At 44.1% G+C, this 24,645-nt stretch overlaps 1 protein-coding gene across 6 annotated transcripts in view; it reads right to left on the minus strand.

Annotated features, from left to right (window-relative positions):
* The window catches only part of PIK3CB (phosphatidylinositol-4,5-bisphosphate 3-kinase catalytic subunit beta), a 210,790-nt gene that overhangs the window by 42,206 nt on the left and 143,939 nt on the right, over positions 1-24,645 (minus strand). For all 6 annotated transcript variants that reach the window (XM_054040185.1, XM_054040186.1, XM_054040187.1 and 3 more), the window contains 2 exons: positions 20,692-20,745; positions 18,101-18,289 (listed from right to left, as the gene is read on the minus strand). In XM_054040185.1, coding sequence (XP_053896160.1) covers positions 18,101-18,289; positions 20,692-20,745 — 243 coding nt within the window. The remainder of the gene's footprint in view (positions 1-18,100; positions 18,290-20,691; positions 20,746-24,645) is intronic.

Here is a 24,645-nt window from a genome sequence, read left to right on the forward strand (position 1 = left end):
AAACTGTCACTGTTCCACAAATATCAGTGGGAGAAAAGGAATATAGATCCCCATTTTGGAGATGCAAAGCTGGGGAACAGAAAAAGATTAATAGACTTGCCCAAAGTCACATAAGAAGCCTGTGACATCACTGGGAGTTGATTCCAGCTGCCTTAACCACAAGACTATCCTAATTCCCTAATTCATGCTACAGCTGCAGTATTGATCTAAATTGCTACATGCCTGCAAACAGAAGCATTATTTCTCAAACTGGTTAAGGGGCATGTATTTCTATAATTTGAAATTATGAAATATTTATTAAAATAGCAAAAGTTGATCCACTTCTAGCTCACAGTCACCTATAACACTATCAGCGATTAGTAAAATTAGTGAAGTTTTACTGCCCTTGTTATTTTTATCCCTTATGGCAGATCTAGCCCTGACCAAGTATATATGAATAAGATCTGTTAGTACAAGAAACACTAGAGCACATATTAGAATAATTAAGGAAATAGATTTATAAAAGTCGCTGAAAAGAAGTGATCATATTATCAAAACACTGTTTTGCTTTTATTAAATTAAAATATAGGCACTTTTAAAATTAATCTGCCCTCTGAAAATACCTTTTCTAATGCATATATCCATGTAGTAGTGAGACAGTAGGTCTTGTCAGTGTTAAATCAGCAACCCAGAGCAAATGTAAATGGGATATCAACACTACATTTTTTTTTTTTAAAAACCACACACACACACACACACACACACACACACACACACACTTTTCTTTAGTCATAAGCAACATCTATACTAAAAAACCCTTCCTATTAGTAGGATAATACAAATATTTCACAATGAAAAGACCACTTATTCATTACAAGCTGAATGATGAAAGTAATTTACATGTTCTCGCTCTGATTAGTGAATCCTTTTATCCACAAAGGGAGATTTCCACTTTCCACTGCATGTCAGATCAGAGCTGAATGGTTTCACTCAAATGTGACAAATGTGCACTTATTTTGTAATGTTAATGACTATCCAAGGCTGTCATTTAAAATTTAAGGGGCCACATTCCAGGCTGATTTATATCCTGTGCAATCTCATTGACAGTGTTGCCAGGGATGCAGATCCATTAAAAAAAAAAAAAAATAGCTCAAATGCCCATGTTACAATCCCTGAGGAAAAAAAAAAAAAAAAAAAAAAAATCAATGTTTCAGTCAGTGAGGTTATTTTCAGTAACACAGACTGATGAGAAGAATTGATATTTGCAGGCTTCAGAAAGATTGAAAGATAGTACAAAGATTATCTGGAATATAAATACTGCTTTGCCATAGAAATATATATTCAAACTACCTGATGTACCAGATATTCAGCCCAGAGATGGGAATATCCAGTCATACTATTTCCCTCTGTCCGGGAGCAGCATGACATAGGAGCTGAAGTACCACAACCACTTGTGCTGGAACTCTAAAAATATACTGATGCTGACGCACCAAAACAGATGCTAAGCACCAACAAACACAGGTACTGAAACACTGACAACATAGGTACCTCAACACTTAAACACCAAAACAAATATGCCAGAGCACCAGTGCAGGTGCTGAACCATCAAAAACACAGAGACCTACATGTTGAGGCAGATAAAAACCCCAGATGCTGATATGTTATGGCTGAATGTTGATCTCAATGGTACCTCTGAAAATCAGGACACTTATTAAAATGTATAAATATGGTTTTAGGTGCTCAATTTTAAGCAACTACGTTTGAAAATTATAGCCCGATAGTACCCAAATATAAGCTTAAGTAATAATTTAAAATATTTATTTCCTACAACTTAGACTATGACTGCATTAAATTGTTAAAATTAAAGACAATGGGTATTAAAGCAGGAAATGTTAACTGATGTGATCTTAGAGGAAGCAAGAGCTAGATGACTTGTGAAAGAGCCAAGAAAATTCCAAAAATACAGCCTGCTCTTGTTTACATTCCTCTTCTGAATCTGCATTAAGAGGGAAGTGTAGGCCAACTAGCTCAATGTCCCAGGTGAGCATCTGCTGATCAAAATGTGAAGGTCAAAGGATATCAGACGTACTAGTCACAGCTGGATAATTTTTCCTTTCTTAAATCCGTTTTTTAAAAGCACATCTGCAGAACTATTAGGACAATGGGGAAGTTTATTTGGAAGTTTTCCAAACATTTAAGAATACTTACATCTAGAGTACTTTATTTTTATTTAAATGTGCTCTTTTCAGTATCAACAATGTTAAAAAATACAAAACAAATCAGTGCATGAAAAGTAAATGAGATTAAGCACTCATTTCTGTGACAGAAAGGATATATTCACACTGCAGTTGGGAGGTGTGATTCCTAGTGCGGATAGACAGACTCACGCTAGCTCAGCTTGAGGTAGCACACTAAAAATAGCTGCGTGGAGGTTGTAGAACTGGCAGTGGCTCATGCTACCAGCCCAAGCTCAGACCCAGGGGGTTGAGCAGTCTTGGACTTGGGCAGCTAGCCTGAGCCACCAGCAGTTCTGCAACATCCACACTGGCACACTAGCTCAACTCAAGCCAGTGAGAGTCTGTCTACCTCTTGCTGGAAATCACACCTCCCTGTTGCATTGTAGACATGCCTTAGAATCTCACATACATGAAGACAATACCAGGAGCATTACATCAAGAAGTGAGGATTCTCAACTCTCAGTGCTGCTAAGGTTCTAGAAGAGATACAAAAAAGATTGAATGACACCTGAAATCTGATTAGTCTTTATATAGGTTTGAAACTCTTGCTTTTCACTAGTCAATGAACATATGCACCAAGAATTCTTTCCAAGTGAGACTTCTTTACCATATTAAGCAATAGAGTTGAATTAAAAACTCTATATTTTTATTTGAAATTGTTTGACATTTCAAAATACCCAATTGAGTGGTCTTTTCTTTCTCTCCTCCCAGAGGGTGACATCCTACTGAGAATGGATGGGTTAACTTGGATGATCTGTTTAAGATCTGGGGTCCGCTTTCCAGACACATTCTCCACGATTCCCTCACTTAGGCCTGGTCTACACTACGGGTTTAGGTCGACTTTAGCAGCGTTAAATCGAATTAAGCCTGGACACGTCCACACGACGAAGCCCTTTCTTTCTACTTAAAGGGTCCTTTAAACCGGTTTCTTTACACCACCTCCGACGAGGGGATTAGCGATAAAACCGGCCTTTGCGGGTCGGAATTGGGGTAGTGTGGACGGAATTCGACATTATTGGCCTCCGGGAGCTATCCCACAGTGCTTCATTGTGACCGCTCTGGACAGCACTCTCAACTCAGATGCACTGACCAGGTAGACAGGAAAAGACCCGCGAATGTTTGAATTTCATTTCCTGTTTGCTCAGCGTGGAGAGCACAGGTGACCACGCAGAGCTCATCAGCACAGGTAACCGTGATGGAGTCCCAAGATCGCAAAAGAGCTCCAGCATGGACCGAACGGGAGGTACGGGATCTGCTCGCCATATGGGGAGATGAATCAGTGCTAGCTGAACTCCGTAGCAGTAAAAGAAATGGCAAAGTATTAGAAAAGGTCTCCAAGGCCATGAAGGACCGAGGCCATAACAGGGTCACACAGCAGTGCCGCGTGAAAATTAAGGAGCTACGGAAGCTTACCACAAAGCCAGAGAAGCAAACGGAAGGTCCGGGGCAGAGCCGCAAACTTGCCGCTTCTACGCGGAGCTGCATGCCATTCTAGGGGGTGCAGCCACCACTACCCCAACCGTGTGCTATGACTCTCTCACTGGAGAAACACACAGGGAAGACTGTTCGGGGAACGAGGAAGATGAGGATGGAAGTACTGTAGGTAGCTCACAGCAGCAAGGAAGCGGAGAAACCGGTTTCCCCAACAGCCAGGATCTGTTTGTTACCCTGGACCTGGAACCAGTAACCCCCGAACTCACCCAAGACCCTCAGGGCACACAGGAGACCTCTGGTGAGTGTACCTTTGTAAATATTGGTAAACATTACACATGGTTTAAAAGCAAGCGTGTTTAATGATTAATTTGCCCTGGCAATCGCAGCCAGTACATCTACTGGAAAAGTCTGTTAACGTGTATGGGGATGGAGCGGAAATCCTCCAGGGACATCTCCAGAAAGCTCTCCTTTATGTACTCCCAAAGCCTTTGCAAAAGGTTTCTGGGGAGGGCTGCCTTATCCCGTCCGCCATGGTAGGACACTTTACCACGCCAAGCCAGTAGCACGTAGTCTGGAATCATTGCATAACAAAGCATGGCAGCGTATGGTCCCGGTGTTTGCTGGCATGCAGACAATATCCATTCCTTATCTCTCTTTGTTATCCTCAGGAGAGTGATATCATTCACGGTCACCTGGTTGAAATGGGGTGATTTTATTAAGGGGACATTCAGAGGCGCCCGTTCCTGCTCTTCTGAACAAAAATGTTCCCCGCTGTTAACCACGCGGTGGAGGGGAGGGGTGAAGTGATCATCCCAGAGAATCGTGTGTGGGGGGGGGGGAGGTGGTTTACTTGGGTTTGTGCCGCATGTTAACCGGGAAACCGCAGCCCCTCCTTTTACATTGAAAACCCATTTTAAATGGACAACCCAATTCATCCTTGATATGGGAAATGCGCTGCTGTTTGAAACCTTTCCCGCATGTTAAGAAGGTTAAAAAAGCCAAAACACTGTGGCCTACCATGACTGCCTGCAAGCCGAAATATGCAACCTTGTAATGAAAGAGCATACCCATTGTTCTCTAAAATGTGTCTTTTTTAACCACCTCTCCCTTCTCCTCCACCAGCTGCAAATGTTTCTCCTTCACAGAGGCTAGTGAACATTAGAAAGAGAAAACGTAGGACGAGGGACGATATGTTCACGGAGCTGCAGATGTCCTCCCACGCTGATAGAGCACAGCAGAATGCGTGGAGGCAGTCAATGTCGGACATGAGAAAAGCACAATATGAACGAGAGGAGAGGTGGCGGGCTGAATGGCGGGATGAAAAGAGCAAGTGGCGGGCTGAAGACGATAGGTTGCGTCAGCTTGCAGACAGACGGCAAGAGTCAATGCTCCGTCTGCTGGAGCATCGAACTGATATGCTCGAGCGTATGGTTGAGCTGCAGGAAAGGCAGCAGGAGCAGAGACCGCCGCTACAGCCCCTGTTTAACCAACAGCCCTCCTCCCCAAGTTCCATAGCCTCCTCACCAAGATGCCCAAGAACACGGTGGGGGGGCCTCCGTCCACCCAGTCACTCCACCCCAGATGATCGCCCAAGCATCAGAAGGCTGGCCTTCAATAAGAGTTAAAGTTTTAAAATGCAGTGTGTCCTTTTTCATCCCTCCTCCCCCACCCATCCCAGGCTACCTTGGCAATTATCCCCCTACTTCTGTGAAGAACTAATAAAGAATGCATGAATGTGAAAAAACAATGACTTTATTGCCTCTGCAAGCGGTGCTCAAATTGGGGAGGGGAGGGTGGGGTGGTTGGTTTACAGGGAAGTAGAGTGAACTGGGTCGGGGGGGGGGGGAGTTTGGAGGGTTCATCAAGGAGAAACAAACAGAAGTTTCACACAGTAGCCTGGCCAGTCACAAAACTCGTTTTCAAAGCTTCTCTGATGCGCACCGCGCCCTGCTGTGCTCCTCTAACCGCCCTGGTGTCTGGCTGCGCGTAATCAGCGGCCAGGCGAGTTGCCTCAACCTCCAACGCCGCCATAAATGTCTCCCCCTTAGTCTCACAGATATTGTGGAGCGCACAGCAAGCAGCAATAACAATGGGGATATTCTTTTCGCTGAGGTCTGAGCGAGGCAGTAAGCTGCGCCAGCGCACTTTTAAACGTCCAAATGCACATTCCACCACCATTCGGCACTTGCTCAGCCTGTAGTTGAACAGGTCCTGACTCCTGTCCAGGCTGCCTGTGTACGGCTTCATGAGCCATGGCATTAAGGGGTAGGCTGGGTCCCCAAGGATCACGATAGGCATTTCAACATCCCCAATGGTTACTTTCTGGTCCGGGAAGAAAGTCCCTTCCTCCAGCTTTCGAAACAGACCAGAGTTCCTGAAGACGCGAGCATCATGTACCTTTCCCGGCCATCCCACATTGATGTTGGTGAAACGTCCCTTATGATCCACCAGGGCTTGCAGCAGCATTGAAAAGTACCCCTTGCGGTTTACGTAGTCGGTGGCTTGGTGCTCCGGTGACAAGATAGGGATATGGGTTCCGTCTATGGCCCCGCCACAGTTTGGGAATCCCATTTCAGCAAAACCATCCACTATTGACTGCACGTTGCCCAGAGTCACTACCCTTGCTATCACCAGGTCTTTCATTGCCCTGGCAAATTGGATCAAAGCAGCCCCCACCGTAGATTTGCCCACTCCAAATTGATTCCCGACTGACTGGTAGCTGTCTGGCGTTGCAAGCTTCCACAGGGCTATCGCCACTCGCTTCTCAACTGTGAGGGCTGCTCTCATCTTGGTATCCTGGCGTTTCAGGGCAGGGGAAAGCAAGTCACAAAGTTCCATGAAAGTGGCCTTACGCATGCGAAAGTTTCGCAGCCACTGGGAATCGTCCCATACCTGCAGCACGATGCGGTCCCACCAGTCTGTGCTTGTTTCCCGGGCCCAGAATCGGCGTTCCACGGCATGAACCTGCCCCAGTGACACCATGATTTCCACATTGCTGGGACCTGTGCCTTGTGAGAGGTCTATGTCCATGTCAATTTCCTCATCACTCTCTTCGCCGCGCTGCAATCGCCTCCTCGGCTGGTCCGGGTTTCGCCTTGGCATGTCCTGGCTCTGCATATACTCCAGGACAATGCACGTGGTGTTCATAGTGCTCATAATTGCCGCGGTGATCTGAGCGGGCTCCATGATCCCAGTGCTAGCTATGGCGCCTGGTCAGAAAAAAGGCGTGAAACTAGTATCTGATGGACCAGGAGAAGGAGGGAGGGCCGAGTGACGACATGGTGTACAGGTACAGGAAGAGGGAATTAAAATCAAGAAAGGTGGCTGTGCATCAGGGAGAAACACAAACAACTGTCACACAGAATGGTCCCCCCAAAGATTAAACTGAAAACCCTGGGCTTAGCAGGCCGTTGATTTCACGGAGGAAGGGGAAGCAAATGAAGAATACAGAACAAATCTATTTTTTACATCTTAAGCTGGCAGCCGACGGTGCAGCATGAGTGATAGCCTCTGCAGTACGATGACGACGGTTACCAATCGTAATATACCATCGTCTACCAAAAGGCAAGGGGCTGCTGCTGTGTAGCAATGCAGCCCCACGTCTGTCAGCCCCACGTCTGCCAGCACCCAGCATCGCCCTCGGCCTCTTCTGGGTGCTTAGCAGACAATACTGGGCAATTGGCAGAAAATAGCATACTACGATTGGTAGCCATCATCATCGAGATAGTAGCATGTCTGCCCAGGTGCCCATGATTGACAGCCACTCCAGTACGACGACGACGGATACCAGTCATAATATACCATCGCCTACCAAAGGGCAAGGGGCTGGTGCAATGCAGCCCTACGGCTGCCAGCCCCACGGCTATTACTCATGCTACACCGTCTACCGCCAAAAGGCAGTTAGCAGCTGCTGCTGTGTAGCAATGCAGTCCCACGTCTGCCGGCACCCAGAGGACATATGGTGACAGTGAGCTCAGCTGAGCTGAGCGGGCTCCATGCTTGCCATGGTATGTTGTCTGCACAGGTAACCCAGGTAAAAAGGCGCGAATCTATTGTCTGCTGTTGCTGTGACGGGGGGGGGAGGGGCCTGACGACATGTACCCAGAACCTCCCGCAACACTGTTTTGCATCATCCGGGCATTGGGATCTCAACCCAGAATTCCAAGGGGCGGCGGAGACTGCGGGAACTGTGGGATAGCTACCCATAGTGCAATGCTCCGGAAGTCGACGCTAGCCTCGTACTGTGGACGCGGTCCGCCGACTAGAGCACTTAGAGCATTTTATGTGGGGACACACACAATCGGCTGTATACAACAGTTTTCTATAAAACCGGCTTCTATAAATTCGAACTAATTTCGTAGTGTAGACATACCCTTAGCGAAGTTCTCCTATCTTGCTGCTGGGCCAAAGTAAGTGCCTTTGGTATTCACGAGGCACCTCAGCAACAATAAGGGCAATTACTTAGACAAATTAATTCTGGATGGCTGTTCTGCTGTAACAGTTACAAGAATGTAATATGTAAAAGAAATAGTAAATTAAATTACAATATTTTCTGAGAGTTGCTGTCAGTCTACAGTATTTTATTTGCTATTTTCAGAACATCTAAAATAATTTATTACAGTAAGATGTTCTGCTGTTAACATTACACAATTTCTTGAGACTAGATTCTGACTGCAAATAGCAAAATTTAAAAACACCCAGAAAAGTAGTTTTGATCACATTTAGTGACAACAGCTGTTAAAAATCTTTTTTGCACCACATGTCAGACTCAGTGCAATGTCTGTTGCCAGTAAAAGACATTATTCAAACCTCTAATGCCAAGAAATTACTGTATTTTACACAGCAGGAATTAGTTGATGCTGTTGTGATGGTCCTCGGCCATAACAACATTTATTTTAAAATTGGCAAGCATTAACTACTGTAAGATACAACTTTTGAGGTACGGTAAAACCTCTAATTTTTGGAATTCATAATTCATACAAAAGTGGCAGTCTCTCCCCGCTAACGGATTTAATAATATAGGCCTGTACTGAGGAAACATAAGTAATACTTTATTACTTTTGTAAAATATACTACAATGTATTTATTAACACATGAATTATTATAACCAATACTACTAAACTACAACTGTGAAATTAAATAAGCTAAATACATTTTGGGATGCATTACTCATCTTTTTTTATTTGAATTATTTTCCAAAACTCAATTCAGGAGACTAAATAATTTGACAGTGTCCTTTTAATATCAATCAACAAATGGGAAATTCAGATGTTCATCCAACATGCTTCAGTATTTTTTTAAAATGTGCTTCACAAAGAGAGGGTGTCAGGTATTAGTATCTATAGTATTGCTAGTATTTGTAACCTACAATTTTTTCCTATCTTTATTTTATACAGATAAATTTACTGTGTATAGCTCTGGAAGTCTTATATGCACAAAACACTCTTTAGATAAAGAAACCTTCTTAAAATACATTGTGTATGCAGTCTGAGTGAAACTGATCTGAGTGCAGAGGGACCACACAAGGTCCTGTATACCACATAAGTGTGACAAACCTTTAATGAATATCTTATGTGGTGCCTGAGACCTCGCATAGTTCCTCTGTATGGGATCTATTACAACCTAATCGAGTAAGGGTCCTGTTCAAACAACTGTTTCATTTTTAATCCAAATTGAAGTTATATTATCCTGAAAAGAGATTTTTAATAATTTTTCTATTTTTCCATTCAGCGCAAGGTCCCTATTACATGTCTGGGGCAGTGCACAAGGTACGTACAAACACGCAACAAACATTCATGAACGCCACACTATTCCTTTATGGGCCAAATGTGATTTATAATTTAGAAAACTCATTTAGCCACTGCCACAGGACTAACTCTCCCACCTTTCCACCACTGGGAGGCCCTATCCAAAGAAGATCAATATGATTCTGCTGCATTGAGGACAGGGTGGCAGGATTCTGGGACTACATACAGGGGAGCCCTTGACTTCTGCATGCCAAGAAGCTCAGCTCTTTATCACTGACCCAGCATAAAAGGAAACCATGGGAGTGAGAGAAATACTAGTAGAGACACAGCTCTGAGGATTTCAGAGCCATTTCTCTTCATGGAAGTGTGGTTCATGTTGTGGATGCTATTGCAGACACAGAGTATGTCATGGAGGATTCCTTCCTCCCACTCCAGGGGACTCCACTGAGCCAAGCCTGATTTAAGAGTGGCATGGGGGACAGAATCTGCTCTTTATTTCTTATTCTTAACAAACACGTAACAGAGTAATAACAAAAAAATATACATATTTGACAGTGAAGTATGCTCCTGCTTCTGCAAACACTTGCCCAGTGAGTAACTTTAGGCACATGAGAACTCCCATTGAATTCAATGGAACTATCCACATGGATGAGTGCTTGCGGGAAATAACATCTTAAACATTTTAGAATAGAAAAAACGGTTACCTACTTTTCATAACTGTTGTTCTTCGAGATGTGTTGCTCACGCCCATGCCATTCTAGGTGTACTTGCACCCATATGCGCGGTAGTCTGAGATTTTTGCCTTAACGGTATCTGTGGGGCCAGCTGTGGCACCCTCTTGAGTGTCGCACTCATATGTCAGTATATCAGGCGCCGCCGGCCCTATGCCCTCTCAGTTCCTTCTTGCTGGGAACTCTGACGGAGGAGTAGGAGGGCGGGTAATGGAATGGACATGAGTAACATCTCGAAGAACAGTTATGAAATGTAGGTAACCATTTTTTCTTCAAGTGCTTGCTCATGTTGATTCCATTCTAGGTGACTCTCAAGCAGTATCCATGGAGGTGGGCTCGGAGTTCATGGTCTTGCAGCTTGCAGCACTGCTCTGCCAAAGCCAGCATCGTCTCGAGCTTGCTGGGTAAGCGCATAATAAGACGTGAATGTGTGGCCAGACGACCAGGTAGCAACCCTACAGATCTCTTGGATTGGTACTTGTGCCAGGAAGGGCACTGACAATGCTTGTGCCCTAGTCGAATGTGCTGTCAGGAGCGCTGGCGGATGCACCTTTGCCAGCTCATAGCAGTAGCAGATGCAGGCTGTGATCCAGGATGAAATCCTCTGAACAGACACTGGATGACCTTTCATTCTGTCTGCCACCACAAAGAACAATTGTGTTGATTTACAGAACAGTTTTTTTCTATCTACGTAGCAGGCCAATGCCCTCCTGACATACATGGTGCATAGCCTGTGCCCCTCATTTGACGCATGAAGCTTTGGAAAAGACGGGTAAGTATATGTCCTGGCCAGTAGGAAGCTGGAAATTACTTTGGGCAGAAACGCTGGGTGTGGTCACAGCTGGACCTTATCCTTATAGAAGACTGTATAGGCCAGTTCTGAAGTAAGCGCCCTGATCTCGGACACCCTGTGGGCCGACGTTATTGTGACTAGGAACAAAACCTTCTAGGAGAGAGGAGGAAGCCAGAGGATCAAAGGGAGGCCCCACGAGCTTTGACAGCAAGTGATTCAGGTCCAGGGTGGGGGCAGGATCCCAGATGTGCAGGTAGAGACACTCCAGACCTTTGAAAAACCGTGCCATCATGTTGTGAGTGAAGATCGACCTGCCTTGGAACAGAGGATGGAAAGCCGAGATAGCGGCCAGGTGGACCTTGATCGATGACAGGGACAAACCTTGGAGTTTGAGGTGCAGCAGATAATCCAGGATCTCCTGCAGCGGGACCTGCTCAGCCTGAATACGCCATTCTGAAACCCAGCATGTGAACAGGTAAGTCACTCTAGTGGAGGGTTTCCTGCTACCCAGCAAGACCTGCTGAACATGGGACGAGCATGCCTGATCGTCCGCGCTTAACCATGCAGTAGTCAAGCCGTCAAGTGCAGCACCGCCAGGTTCAGGTGCAAAAGGCTGCTGTGGTTCTGGGACAGCAGATCTGGCCAGAGGGGCAAATGCAGTGGGGCGGCTACTGAAAGGCTCAGCAACGTGCCGAACCAGTGCTGGCGAGGCCACGCGGGGGCTATTAGAATAATTCTCACCCTGTCTTGCTTGATCTTCAGAAGGACTCTATGAATCATCGGCACTGGTGGAAAGACATACATCAGCGCCCCTGACCAAGGAATGAGAAAGATGTCTGACAGGGAAGCCCTGTCCATCCCCCGGATTGAACAGAACACCAGTTCTGCCCGGAGTCCTCCACCTCTGGAAAATTTTGCTGACCGCCTCCGGATGAAGCAACCACTCATGAAGAGATGAGTAAGTCCTGTTGAGGTAATCCACCAAGACGTTCCTGGTCCTGTTGGGATCTGGGAAGTGGGCGGGCGGACGGACGGAAAGGACCTGCCCCAGCCTAAGGGGAGGATCTACAACAGGGGTCTCAAACTCAAATGACCATGAGGGCCACATGAGGACTAGTACATTGGCCCGAGGGCTGCATTTACTGACACCTCCCCGCCCGCTGTCCTCGGCCCTGCCTCCACTCCACCCCTTCCATGAGGCCCCGCCTCTGCCCCGGCTCTTCCCACCCCTTCCCTGCCCCCATTCCAACCCCATCCCTGAAATCCCCACCCCAACTCCGCCCCCTCCCTGCCCCCAGGGGGTGCAGGAGGGATGTAGGGTGTGGCGGGGGCTCAGGGCAGGGAGTTGGGGTGTGACATGCAGGAGAGGTGAGGCAGGGGGCTCAGGGCAGGGGGTTGGGGTGCAGGAGGGGTGCGCGGTACAGCGGAGGTTCAGGACAGGGTGTCGGGATGCAGGGAGCAGCAGGGGGCTCAGGGCAGGGGGGTCGGCTACCGGAGAGGTTCCGGGGGGCGGGCTCCGGCCCGACTCGCACCGGGGGCAGAGCAAGCTCCCTGCCTGCCTGCCCTGCCCCCGCGCCACTCTGGGAAGCTGACGGAACCTGGGGAAGGAGGGGCGCAGGGGTGTGTGTGGCTATTGCTTCAGGCACCACCCCCAGCAGCTCCCATTGGCCGGGAATGGGGAACCACGGTGGGGGAGCGGCTGAAAATTGCAGGGTATACTCCCCAAGATACTATGTCCAGCACCCAGCGATCTGAGGTGACCCGTGACCAGACTAAATAGTAGGGACGAAGGCAGTCGAGGAAAGAACAAGGTGCATCTGGGGAATTGACTGTGGCGTCACTCTCAAGCGCACCGTCAAAATGAGCTCCCGGGATGCTGGCCCCCGCGATGCTTCGCTGCGCTGGGCGGGGCTGGGTGGCGATGACTAAAGCTCGTGTCTCTATCACTTCTCCTTGCAGATCCTTGACTGCGGTGGCCAGAACTGTTTCTGTGCAGACTGCGGCATATGCATGTCCAGCGAATAAAGGGTGGCCCAAGTGTCCTTTAACCCATGCAACCTCACATCAGTCTACTCTGAAAAGAGACCATTCCCATCGAATGGGAGGTCCTGGATAGCGGTCTGCATCTCTTGGGACAGGCCGGCGGTCTGAAGCCAGGAGCTGTGCCTCATGACCACTGCTGCCATGACCACCCTAGCCACCGCGTTCCATTCCATCTGGAGAAAGCACCTCAGTGCCCTCCTCCACCAGGGTGCCAAATTCCTGGGCCGGACCCTGAGGGAGGGACTCCTTGAACTTACGGAGAGAGTCCCATAAGTTAAAATTTTACCTGCCCAAGAGGGCCTGATGGTTCGCCACCCAGAATTGCAGGCTGGCTGTTGAATAATTTTTTCTCCCCAAAAGGTCCAGTCTTTTGGCCTCTTTATTTTTGGGAGTTGAACTTGTCCTTTTCATTGGCACAGAGACAACCAGCGAGCCCAGAGATGGGTGAGTATAAAGGTACTCGAACCTTTGGCCAGGACAAATTACTTCTTTTTGGCCCTTTTGGAGGTGGGAGGGAGGGAGGGATGGATGATGGGGTTTGCCAGAGGGCCTTGACAATTTTCAGGACCCCATCGTGCACTGGTAGTGCAACACGTGCCAGGATAGAGGTGGAGAGGACACTGAACAAGGTGTCCACCTGCTCTGCCATCCCCTCCCCGATCCCCTCCATCTCTAGATCCAGGTTCTCGGCCACCCGTCGAAGCAGGGCCTGGTGTTCCTTAAAATCGTCTGGCCCTCGAGGGTCCCACGACTGCCTCATCCAGGAATGAGAACAACGACTGTACCGCCGGGGTAGGCTCTGGGTCATCATCCCTCATGGGGGAGGGGGGGGCTTTTGGGGTGGGTGCTGTCTCCTCTAGCCCGACCTCCAAGCGGGTCTCATGCATGGAGCCCGATGCCGCCAGCTGTTGCTCCGAGGCAGCAGCAGATGAGTGGTGTGAAAGGGGCATCATCATCACCAGCATGTCCCAGGCACTCCAATAAGGCCACTGCGCTGGCCACTGGCCATGCTGCCAAGGCGGCGTCGTAGACATTGATGCGGCATCAGATGCCCATTCACACTGATGGAGTCTTGGCGGAGGGCTGAACTGCCTTTCTGTGCCAGAGGAATCCCCTTCCAGTGACCACGGTGGGGCCATCAATGCCTGTGTCTGCCTGCTGACTGTCGCTCCTGGAGACAGGTGTTTGGAGTGGGAGGATCGGTGCCAGTATCGAGGGGACCAGTGCCAGGGCTGAGGGGACCGGAATCACAACAGGGAGCACTCCCATGGGGTATGCGACCAAGATCTGTGGAAGGACGACAATCGGTGCCAACGGAATGGAGACTGGTGCCTCCCCCAGGCGATCCGTGGCGAGATGGCGGGGACCATGATCATGGTGTCAGTGACTGAGGGCGAGCCCCAGAGGATCTGGGCTGTGACGCTGGAGATCTGCGGTGCAGAGATGGAAAGCACTGCCTTAATTTTGGGAGATCGATGGTGCTCCACTGCCCCCTTAATGGGTGGCTTGCCCTGGTGGGGAGCCTTTGCCACTTCCTGCAGTATGGGTGGTGCCGGCAGCAGAGGCAGGGGAACTTGGGAAGGCATCGATGCCACTAGAAGTTTGGGTCCCCTACTACTCCTGGGAGTCAGTGGTTGATCCTTTAAGGGGCTAAGGGCCCCAACTGGGGTGGCACGTCCACATGGCTCCAGAGTGGCAAGGCGGCCCAAACTGGGTCCTTTGACCAATGCCCCATGGCCTTTCTTGCCCAGTGCCAGGGAGTCGTGGTTCTTAACTTTTCTTTCTGGGCATTGGCAATGGGGAGCAGTGCGGGGCGGAGCCTGATATCAGAGGCGTGCTGCATACTGAGGCACAAGGCGAGTGTTGGCGGGATGGCTCGGAAGCCAGACGAAGGGTAGCCTCCATGAGGAGAGCCCGCAAACGAATATCCTGCTCTGAGTCCTGGGTCGAAAATTTTTACAAATACGACATTTGTCCTTCACATGTGATTCCCCCACGCACTTGAGGCAGCTGCTGTGGAGGGTCACTTACAGGCATAGGTCTGTTACAGTCCACACAGGGCTTAAACCCCAGAGACCAGGGCATGCCCCACCTAGGGCGAAATCCCCACTGGGACTCTTACCTTCTGACTCCTAACTACACTTAACTACTTAATACTAACTACTATAAACCACTATTTACAAGGCCCTAAGGCTTAAAGTCAGAAGAGACAAAACCGCTAGCCCTTGCTATGCAAAGAAAGGCACTCCAACTAACCATCACGGGAGTAAGAAGGAATTGAGATGTCACAGGGTTGGTGGCACCTAATACAACAATGCACGAGCGCAGCACTCAAAGGGGTGCCACAGCTGGACCTACGGATACCGCTAATGCTAAATCTTCAGTGATTGTGCATGTGGGCACACGCACACCTAGAATGGAATGGACATGAGCAAGCACTGGAAGAAGAATTTTGTATTCCTCACAAATATAGGTTACTAATGTTGCCAAATACATTACTCAATTGTGAAATCATCCCCTTCTCTACATTAGCAAAGAGAAATACCACATTCCTTCCAGAAAGTGCACATTAAGATACATGATAAATGGCTAAAATATCTATATTATCTTAGGCATTTTATTTTAAAATATTTTTAAAATGAAGTGCCTTAATGTCATTTAATCTATTTTTCTCTAATCTTTATTTCCAAATAAAAAACATATTCTAAGTAATGTGGACCTGTCAATTAATTTCCTACAATTGTTTAGGCATTGACTTGTGGTGAGCATACCCCAAAGCCCCTTCCCCTCAGTCTCATTGGTAAATATATACCAGTTTAAATATTCTTAACATACTAAATAAAAACAAATCAAAAGCTTAAGTGAACAGTAGATGGGCAAGAGCATATTGGAATGAATAAACAATGTGAGAATTCATGTGTACAAAAGAATGCAAGTGGGTGAAGAATGAGTGGGCGATGCATATGACTAGTCTGGAGTTCACTGCTGTAAACCATTCAACTGCAAGTTTAGAAGGTGAAAATCAAATTACTTTAATAGCTTCAAGAGTAACTTAAGGCATGTTGGAAAGAAGGATATAATGGAAGAAAATAGATCTTCCAGAGTAGAGCATATGTTCTCCTTAGGCTCTTTGCTACCTAGACCCTGGGGCAACATGTTAACTGGACTGTCCAATCAAAAGGGACACATGATGAGTAAAGTCGACAGAAGTTGTTGTTGATGGTGATGGTGGTGGGGGGAAAGGGGTTTCACATAGTGGATGAATGGGTTTCCCAGTCTCCTAAAAAAGGTTAAAAGTTTTATAGTTAGTAAGTGGAGGAGTACCAGATTAGATTCAGATACTAATCGGAACACATGTTTATATTGTGATTATTATGCGCCATAAAATATAGTTGATTTTTAGCACAAACATTTTAAAAGTAAATAGTTTCTCTTTCAAATTATTAGTACGGTAGGTTAGTACGATAGCTTACTATAATACTGCCAATTATATCCACAGATGACAGATACAATCTTAGTGTGATGGTCTCTAAAATCACAAATGCCATTCAATGCATGGTTCCAGTAACAGTAAATTTTAAATTAAAGCAAGCAGACATACTGAAGCAAGCATCTGGTTCTCTGTTACATAGCGTGTTGGATCTGTTAAAGCTGTCTGGGTCTGTATAGTTTTGCCCTGCCCACTGCAATTGTAAGCATTTTTGAGTACACAGAATGTCTAGGCAAAATTCCAAAAAATAACTAGAGAAATCCATTATTTTTGCTACATTTACACTTTTTAATCAGTCTGAGATACAGAAATATTATGAGGACTATGAAATCCATATACTTTTCCTATACAAAGTTACAAACAACATTGTTCCACAACTTAAAAATGTAAATGGCCTATAGCTATCTAGCTATTACTAGATAGCTCCATAACAGAGGAGGATCTCACATTATAATCACCTCAGAAAAATAAACATTTCATTCAGAAACCAGAATTCCACAAGTATCAGTTCATCTCAGTAACTCAGAGGATATAGCAACTGAATTCATGGCAATTATATACTCCACTAATATTAAACACTGTCAAAGTATAGTTTTTTAGTCATGAATCCAAATGTGCATTGCTATGCAAATTGAGGAGATTCATTCTAAAGCTATCACACACATTTCTGCCTATTTTCAACAAGCATTACAGGACTAGGATTCTATTTGGGATGATGAGAAAAATGTAGACATATGAATTACAGTAATAAAACAGACTCGTATACCTATATATCTGACATTGTGTCATCCTCATTTTAGTTTCAATTTGTTTGGCAAAATGCAATTTTAGTTTGATATTAACATCAAAACTTGAAGCCCCTAATTATCTCTATATCAGCTTTAGGAACAGCTTACTCAAGCAAATAGTCTCACTGAAGTGAGTGACCCTATACTTTGTAGAAAGATATTTAATTGAAAATTAATTATTCTCTTCAATAACTATATATCAGCTGGTTTGAACAATCCATTTTTCACAAAGTTCCAAAGGTTTTACCATCTGAAAAAGTACAGTCAATCTGAATCTAAGTTTTTGGACTTGCAGTTTTAATCAAGGCCCTGATCCTGGAAATGCTTATGCTCATGCTCAAAGTTGACCAGATGTATGTTTTTAGGATCACGGCCTAAATCTGGGACATGGAGAGAACTAAAGAAACTATGGAGGGGAATAAAAACAATTTAACTGTCAATCTTATTTCTCTTTTGCATCCTTGGGCTTGTCTACCACTCTCCTTTCCAATCGGTGGTGGATTATGGAGACATCCTCTTAGAAGTAATTTGAAAGCTTTGTTAACTCAGAGAGGATTCAAGCACGCTATCTGCCTGAAGTTTTCTGAGAAAAAAGTGCTTGGGAACTGGTTTTTCATGTTTAACTTTTAAATTAGTATTAAAATCTGGCTCGAGACATAGGTTCTTTGAAAGCAAAAGAGTTATGGCCCAGGTCCACAAAGGTATTTAGGCTTCCAACCTCCACTGAAATCAGTGGCCTAAATGCCTATTTTTATAAACCAAAGTTTAGCACAACACTTCAATGTTTCTGTGTACAAGAAAACTTTTGCTCATGATTTGCCTGCCATATTTTTACACTGCCTTTGCCATTTGCCTTACCTGAGCAACATCTTCAAGTTTGTTCCATTTTATAGACAGCAGCAGTTTTGGCAGTGATTGTGGAAAATTCTCACGACAGTCATACCGCAAAGTCCAAATAAGATCCATTTCATTTTCGCATAGTTGAGTCAAAGGGTCCCTTTCCATGATTTCTTTTAGTTCAATATAGAACTTCTTACCACCTCGACCCTAGGTAAATTAAAGTTAGCAAAGTAAGTTCAAGAATTACCAAATTTATGTTATACAGGATGCAGACTGACTAGCTTGCTCTAATAGTCTGTGACAACGCTATATTAGGAGAACAGTAGTATTAAGTGACCTGGATTCATTTCTTAGATCACAGTTGGATGATTATCAGGCTTTTACTTCAGACCTCAAATTTCTGGTGATGGTAGAACATATTTATACAGCAGAATCTAAATTCAATTTACAAAAGTATTTGAAAAAAATTAAACTGTGATAAATAACACTAGATGGCGATATTGCTGTTTTCACATTTAAATGGGAGAATTCTTGTTTTGACAGCAAGTATTTTTCCCATTTATGTGTCAGTTAAATAGTGTCATGGCATTGTAAGGGTAAAAGTCAAATTAAAATCAAATTCTAAGGATGCACTTCCAACTATAACAAAAAAAGACTGGTTTTGTATGTAAATACTAACACACATATTTTCTAATACAGATTTGTTTTATTCTCACAATTCTCATTTTAACACAGAATCAAAAGGAATGTAGGGCAGGAAGGGATCTTTAGAAGTCATCTACAATCCCCCAGCAGAATTAAGTCTACACAGACCATCCCTGAGAGGTGTTTTTCTAACCTGTTCTAATCCTCTAATGACAGGGATTCCATAACCTCCCTAGGTGACTTGTTCCAGTGCTTAACTATCCTATGTCAATTATTACCATAGGTTAAAAGTTAACGTAACTTTGATTACTAGAACTTGGAAATTAACATTACTTTTAAAAATCAGGTTTACTAAAAACGAATCTTCATTTAAAAGACACACTGGTCACAGGATGCATCCTTACTATGCAAACTGCAAGGAAAGAAATAAAGCTGACCACCATAATTTGAAAGCCATATAGACACAATTAAATGTAATAGAAGCTCCTGCTTCTAGACAAAGATGTACTCTGTGCAGAGACGTTGATAATCTATTTTCACTGTGTATTATATGAAGCTCTGAAGCAACCTGAAAACTTGAGCAATTAGTATGGAAACTTCCTTGGATCTTGTGAAATTAGAGTGGATTCAGATTTTTTTAAGTGGTATTCTTTTTGCATGAAAACCTTTTTCCTTCCTTGTAAAAGTTCAGTTAAAATTATAGGCCAAATTGAAGACAATATTGTTTATGTATCGTAAACAGTTTCACTTCATAGTAACATTCCGTAGAGAGTTCCTAGTTGACAAAATAATTCAAATGGTACATACATTATTACTTTCAAATTTAGTTCTTACTAGAAAGGACGAGTGCCTGAGCCTTGCATTGTGCTGAAAAGTTTTAAGTAAATATCTTCAAGCAAAAATATTGTTTAAGAATAAATTGTTTAAGAGAATAGACTTAAAATAGCTGGTGTAATTGAAATGTTTGTTTAGTGAGCTAAGAAAAGTATGTACTTTGTGCTTATGTCAAAATATACAGTAAACGAGAAAGTCTTGAAAAGAAAGTGATTTTGTAACTGAAAGCTTTATTCAAGAAAGCAGTTTTCATGTTTCTAAAAGATAATAAATAAAAGGTCTTGATTACAAATAACATCAAGTTGACATTCTGCTGTGTAAGTGATAATCTCATTTACATATTCAGTTGCTTGTAATAAAACAAGTTATGAGTTTTCAGTGTTTCTGAACACTGCATAATGTTTAAAGTGCTCTATTCAGTGTTATTTACACTTGATGTACTTGTTGACTAACTTCTGTATTCTAAAACATCATACAGTTCTTCCTGTAGATCAGTAAGTAGAACAGGTACTTTCCAGTAGCAGACTGGAGAACTAGCAGGGTTGTAGTTTTCTGTATTTTTTTTATATTTTTTTCGCCTCAACATTAGGCGGGTATGTATTAAGAAAGCAATTTCTAGTTAAAGACTTCATATTGAAAGTACAACCTCTGTTTCAGAACTGTTCACCTCCTTCAGAAGATCAAATATCTCCACTCCACAGGTATACAAAAAATTAAGGAATTTATTGTTGTCAAAGATCAATCCAGCTCAAAAATGGTCATTATTGGGAAGCTTCTGACAACCAGACAGATTATCTTGCTACAACTAACTGTTAGTTGCATTTGTATGCTGTATGAAACCAAATTTCATACATGGATGAGGTATAATCCATGAAATATATTCAGCCACAGCATCCCTTGTCCACTCTGTAGCCTGACTAGTGTCCAATACAAGGAATATATGCTTGATTTGAAGGAAATGCTAACTGATTTAAGAACAAACAAACAACCTAAAAAACCTAGAGGGTTTTAATGTTACCTGAATACATATATTTATTTTCTATTAGAATAATACAAGCATAAAGTGACAGAGAAATAGGATATTGGGATTTTCTAATTTTGAAGATGCTATTTTCAGGTTGGATACTTACTGCCATACCAGCATTCTCACTGCTTTTTGCAATCTCAGCTGCCTTTTCAAGTATCTGCAAAAGGATAATAGTTTAAGCATTAGATTGAAATAAAGAATTGGACTACATTTTGAAGGAAAAATGTTATAAAGGTAAAGTGGTGAAATGATACAGCAAAAGTTCTCTCTTTAGTTAGAGAACTGATTATTTACCCATATTTGTTAATTCTTTATACTCTAAGTGTGGTATACAAGTGTGTTTATGTATGATATTACATCACAACCTTATGTGTATTATTACTCTTCCATAAAATGTCCTTTTATGACTATAGATAGCTAATTTAATAAAAAACAGATTCTGGTCTAGAAAACTCAGTATAGTATGCACAAAGGAGTGCTACATACCAGCTACCCATGTGAAAAATGTAAGTACTAGTGGAATGCACCTAAAGCAAAAGGATTTCTCAGGCAATTTGGTGTTCTCTGAAGATGGTATTCTTGCATAAATTTATGTTCTTTGGTTCCACTTCAGGGCAAGGAAGTACAATATTGTCCCCTCATCTTTACAATTATACATGTGAATTAAATCTGTGAAAAGCTGCAAGTTAATATTCTCTACCTATCCACAAAACACATCTTCTATAATGTCAGCTTCCCTACACTGTCCCTTCAGTAATCTGATGGGTACTTCAATTTCCATGTCCATCCAATTTTTGGTGGCTGTGCTCAGTGCTCAACACCTCCAAAATTATTGTCAAGTAGCGTCCATTGTATGAGATGTTCTGTGATTTAGATACCTATTCCCAGAAGTGAAAGTAAGCCGGTCCTGTCCGGTTTAGCAGCAAGAGCCAGTATGCCGTGCCGGACTGGCTTCCCCAGGCTGGCGATTTAAAGGGCCCAGGGCTCCCTGCAGCGGCCAGAGCCCCTGGCCCTTTAAATCACCGACGGAGCCCTGCTGCCGCTCCCTGGGGCTCCGGCAGCCGGGCTCAGGCGACGATTTAAAGCGCCCAGGGCTCCCTGCTTCCAGAGCCCGGTTTTAAATCGCCGCCTGAGCCTGGCTGCCGGAGCCCCGGGGTAGCAGTGGCAGGGCTTCATCGGTGATTTAAAGGGCCTAGAGCTCCACTGTGGTAGTGCCGGCCAGAGCCCCGGGCCATTTAAATCGCCCCTGCAGCTGTTAGCTTGGGGGTGATTTAAAGGTCCCGAGGCTCCCAGCCACAGCCGGAGCCCTGGGGCCTTTAAATCTTGATTTAAAGGCCCCGCCTCTTCTGGTTGTGGCTCCAGCGTACCGGTAAGTCCTTTAACTTACTTCCACCCCTGCCTATCCCACTGCAAATTAGATTGAGACCTCCAACCTATTTTGCATAGTTCGCTGAACATACAGTAACAACATTTGGTTTTACTGACCTGGGCTGGATTTGAATCAACAGCACTTATTCCTTTACAAATATCCTGAGCCATTCTGCACCCAAGCACGAACAGTACTTTGAAAGTTAGAAATGGCACCATGAAAGTGGCAGCCCTGAGCCAGGGGAAGGAGATAGGGAGATAGTGGATCATGTCTTGCCCAACATATACATATATATTTTTTTTACTTAAAGCCAGAAAAGCTTTGATGGACACATCTCAGTGGAACAATGCACATAACTATGAGCAGGTAACTTATCCTCTCTAGATTATTTAATAGTTCTCCTTCATAGACCGTATTCAGTATAAGAAAGCTGTGTATTCAAACCAGATGTTTTTCATATTTAAAAATATCTAAAGATTACATCAGCAATCAGCTTATATAAGCAATCAAATACATAGTCTTTCTTTAAAAATATGATCAATATCCACTGTACAATTATTATAGGTGGAGCCAATAGCAGTGCCTATAGTTAAGGCTGCCTGATGCTTTTTATTATAAGATTCTGTTTTCAGTTGCATGCAACTTTTCCAAATTGCTTGGGTTGAAATTTTCAATAGTGGGTCTCTGCCTGATGTTGAACTTTTTGTTTTGAAAGTTTCAGCAAAAATGGTTCAGCCATTTCCCAGAGTGAAATTAAGGGGAAAATACATCTTTGGCCATGTTAAAAATATTTTTATCATTTTATTGAGAAGCTCTTGCACCTTCATGCTTTGGGGGTGGTCTTGGAATATGGCAGGCACGGGCCTTTTGCTGCGTCTATGGAAAACCTCCCACTCAAATTATAAACCTTTGGGGAAAAAAAACAAAAAACAAAAAACAAAACACCACTCAGTTTGCACAAGCTCAGTAGAGCCTTGTTAGAGTTTGGCAGCTAACTTCTCCAAAGGTTTTATCTGTACTGAGCAAACTCTGGCCTAGTGCTGCAATGGCAGGACATTACTTATAATTGTTGCTCCTGGAAGTCACAAGGCTACTCTGATTCAAATACAGAGAGGACAGGAGCCAGACAGGGGCTGGCAACAGCAGAGAGAGAGAGTAGTTTGGAACAAAGAGTTGGGAGAGGGGAGAAAATGGAAAAGGAGCTGATGGGGGGAATGGAAGCTAGTATGATAAAGGGAAAAGCAAGGGGAAGATTGAGATCATACAAGGAGCCGGGGGAAAGGAAAGGGACAATGGATGAACCAGTGCAGTTTAGTGAAGGAAGTCCTTATCTGTACGGTCCCTGCCTCTTTTGTTGCAGAAATTGGAAGGGAACTAGTGAAGGAGGCAGGGGTTTGCAGGAAGAGAAAAGCATGGTCTTATGGTTAAGGCTGCTGAATGCTGTCCTGGAGAATTGGAATCTATGCCTACCTCTGCCACTGAGTTCTTATGTGATGCTCAACCAGTCACATACTACAAAACTTTCACAGGTGGCCACTGTGTTCCCTCCATTTTCTGGACACCTCTGTAAATTAGAAGTGCTAAGCACGTACAATGGCTACTACGTTCAATGGGGGCTCTGCTCTGAATATATAAAGTGCCATAAAATGCTAAGTGCTCTGAAAATCAGGTCCTAGGCATCTAAAATTGGGCAGTCAACATTAGTGCACACTTTTGACCTTACTCTCTCTCTGTGCTTAGGTCCCCATCTGTAAAATGGGGATAATACTACCTTCTCACCTCACAGGAGTGTTGTGAAAAGAAATCCATCAGTTTTTGTGAAGCACTCATAATACAGTGGTGAGTGCTATAGAAGAACCTATGAAGAAAATAATAATTTTGTCCTCATAGCAGGATTTGAACAGTGTGCAATAAATAAGGCATGATGCCACATTTGAACAATGAGGATAAAAGAAATATCAGATTGTCATTCATTGAACACCATCCATTCTGTGAACTGAATAAGGAAGGGGCCCTGTGGAAATAGTAGTATGTGATAATGGAATTAAAGACTATCAATGTGTATGCATAGCAGGGCTGAATTCAAGCAGCACAGCCAACCTTCTTAATTCTGGCATTTCCTATCTTTTGAGCGCTTGATTTTGCAAGCGTAACATGCTTTTAATGTAATTTGTGGGTAATTTCAGCTATAAACTCCACCACAACACAATAAATAAAACACAAGATACAATCATCTCAAGTAAAGTGGTGAGAGCTCGACTTCCCAGCCCAGAAACAGATGAAGCAAATCTGGATTAGTGTTGTGACTCAGGACTCAGTTCCAGTGGACTTCTGAATTAATTCTACTTAAATACAGTCTAACATTTACAGCAGACACATGATTAACAACATTAAATAATTAGCTGCTGCTTCAGCGAAGATGGCTAAAGTGAAGTATCAATTTGCATCTATAATGAGGGTCTTTGCATATTCTACTACCAGGTGGACTGATGCTATGATCATATATTATATATGTATGAATAAATAAATCAGAGAGAGAGAGAGAGAGAGAGATTGATTCATCTTCAGGATTTGTGACTCTCAAACCACGATCACGCATCTAATTAAGGGTATTTGTCTAATGCCCTCAACCAACACTGAAAACTGGAACAATTAAAACAAATTATGTATTTGCTAAATCTTACTTGC

The sequence above is a fragment of the Malaclemys terrapin genome, chromosome 9, assembly GCF_027887155.1.
Source record: "Malaclemys terrapin pileata isolate rMalTer1 chromosome 9, rMalTer1.hap1, whole genome shotgun sequence".
NCBI classification, from domain to species: Eukaryota; Metazoa; Chordata; order Testudines; family Emydidae; genus Malaclemys; species Malaclemys terrapin.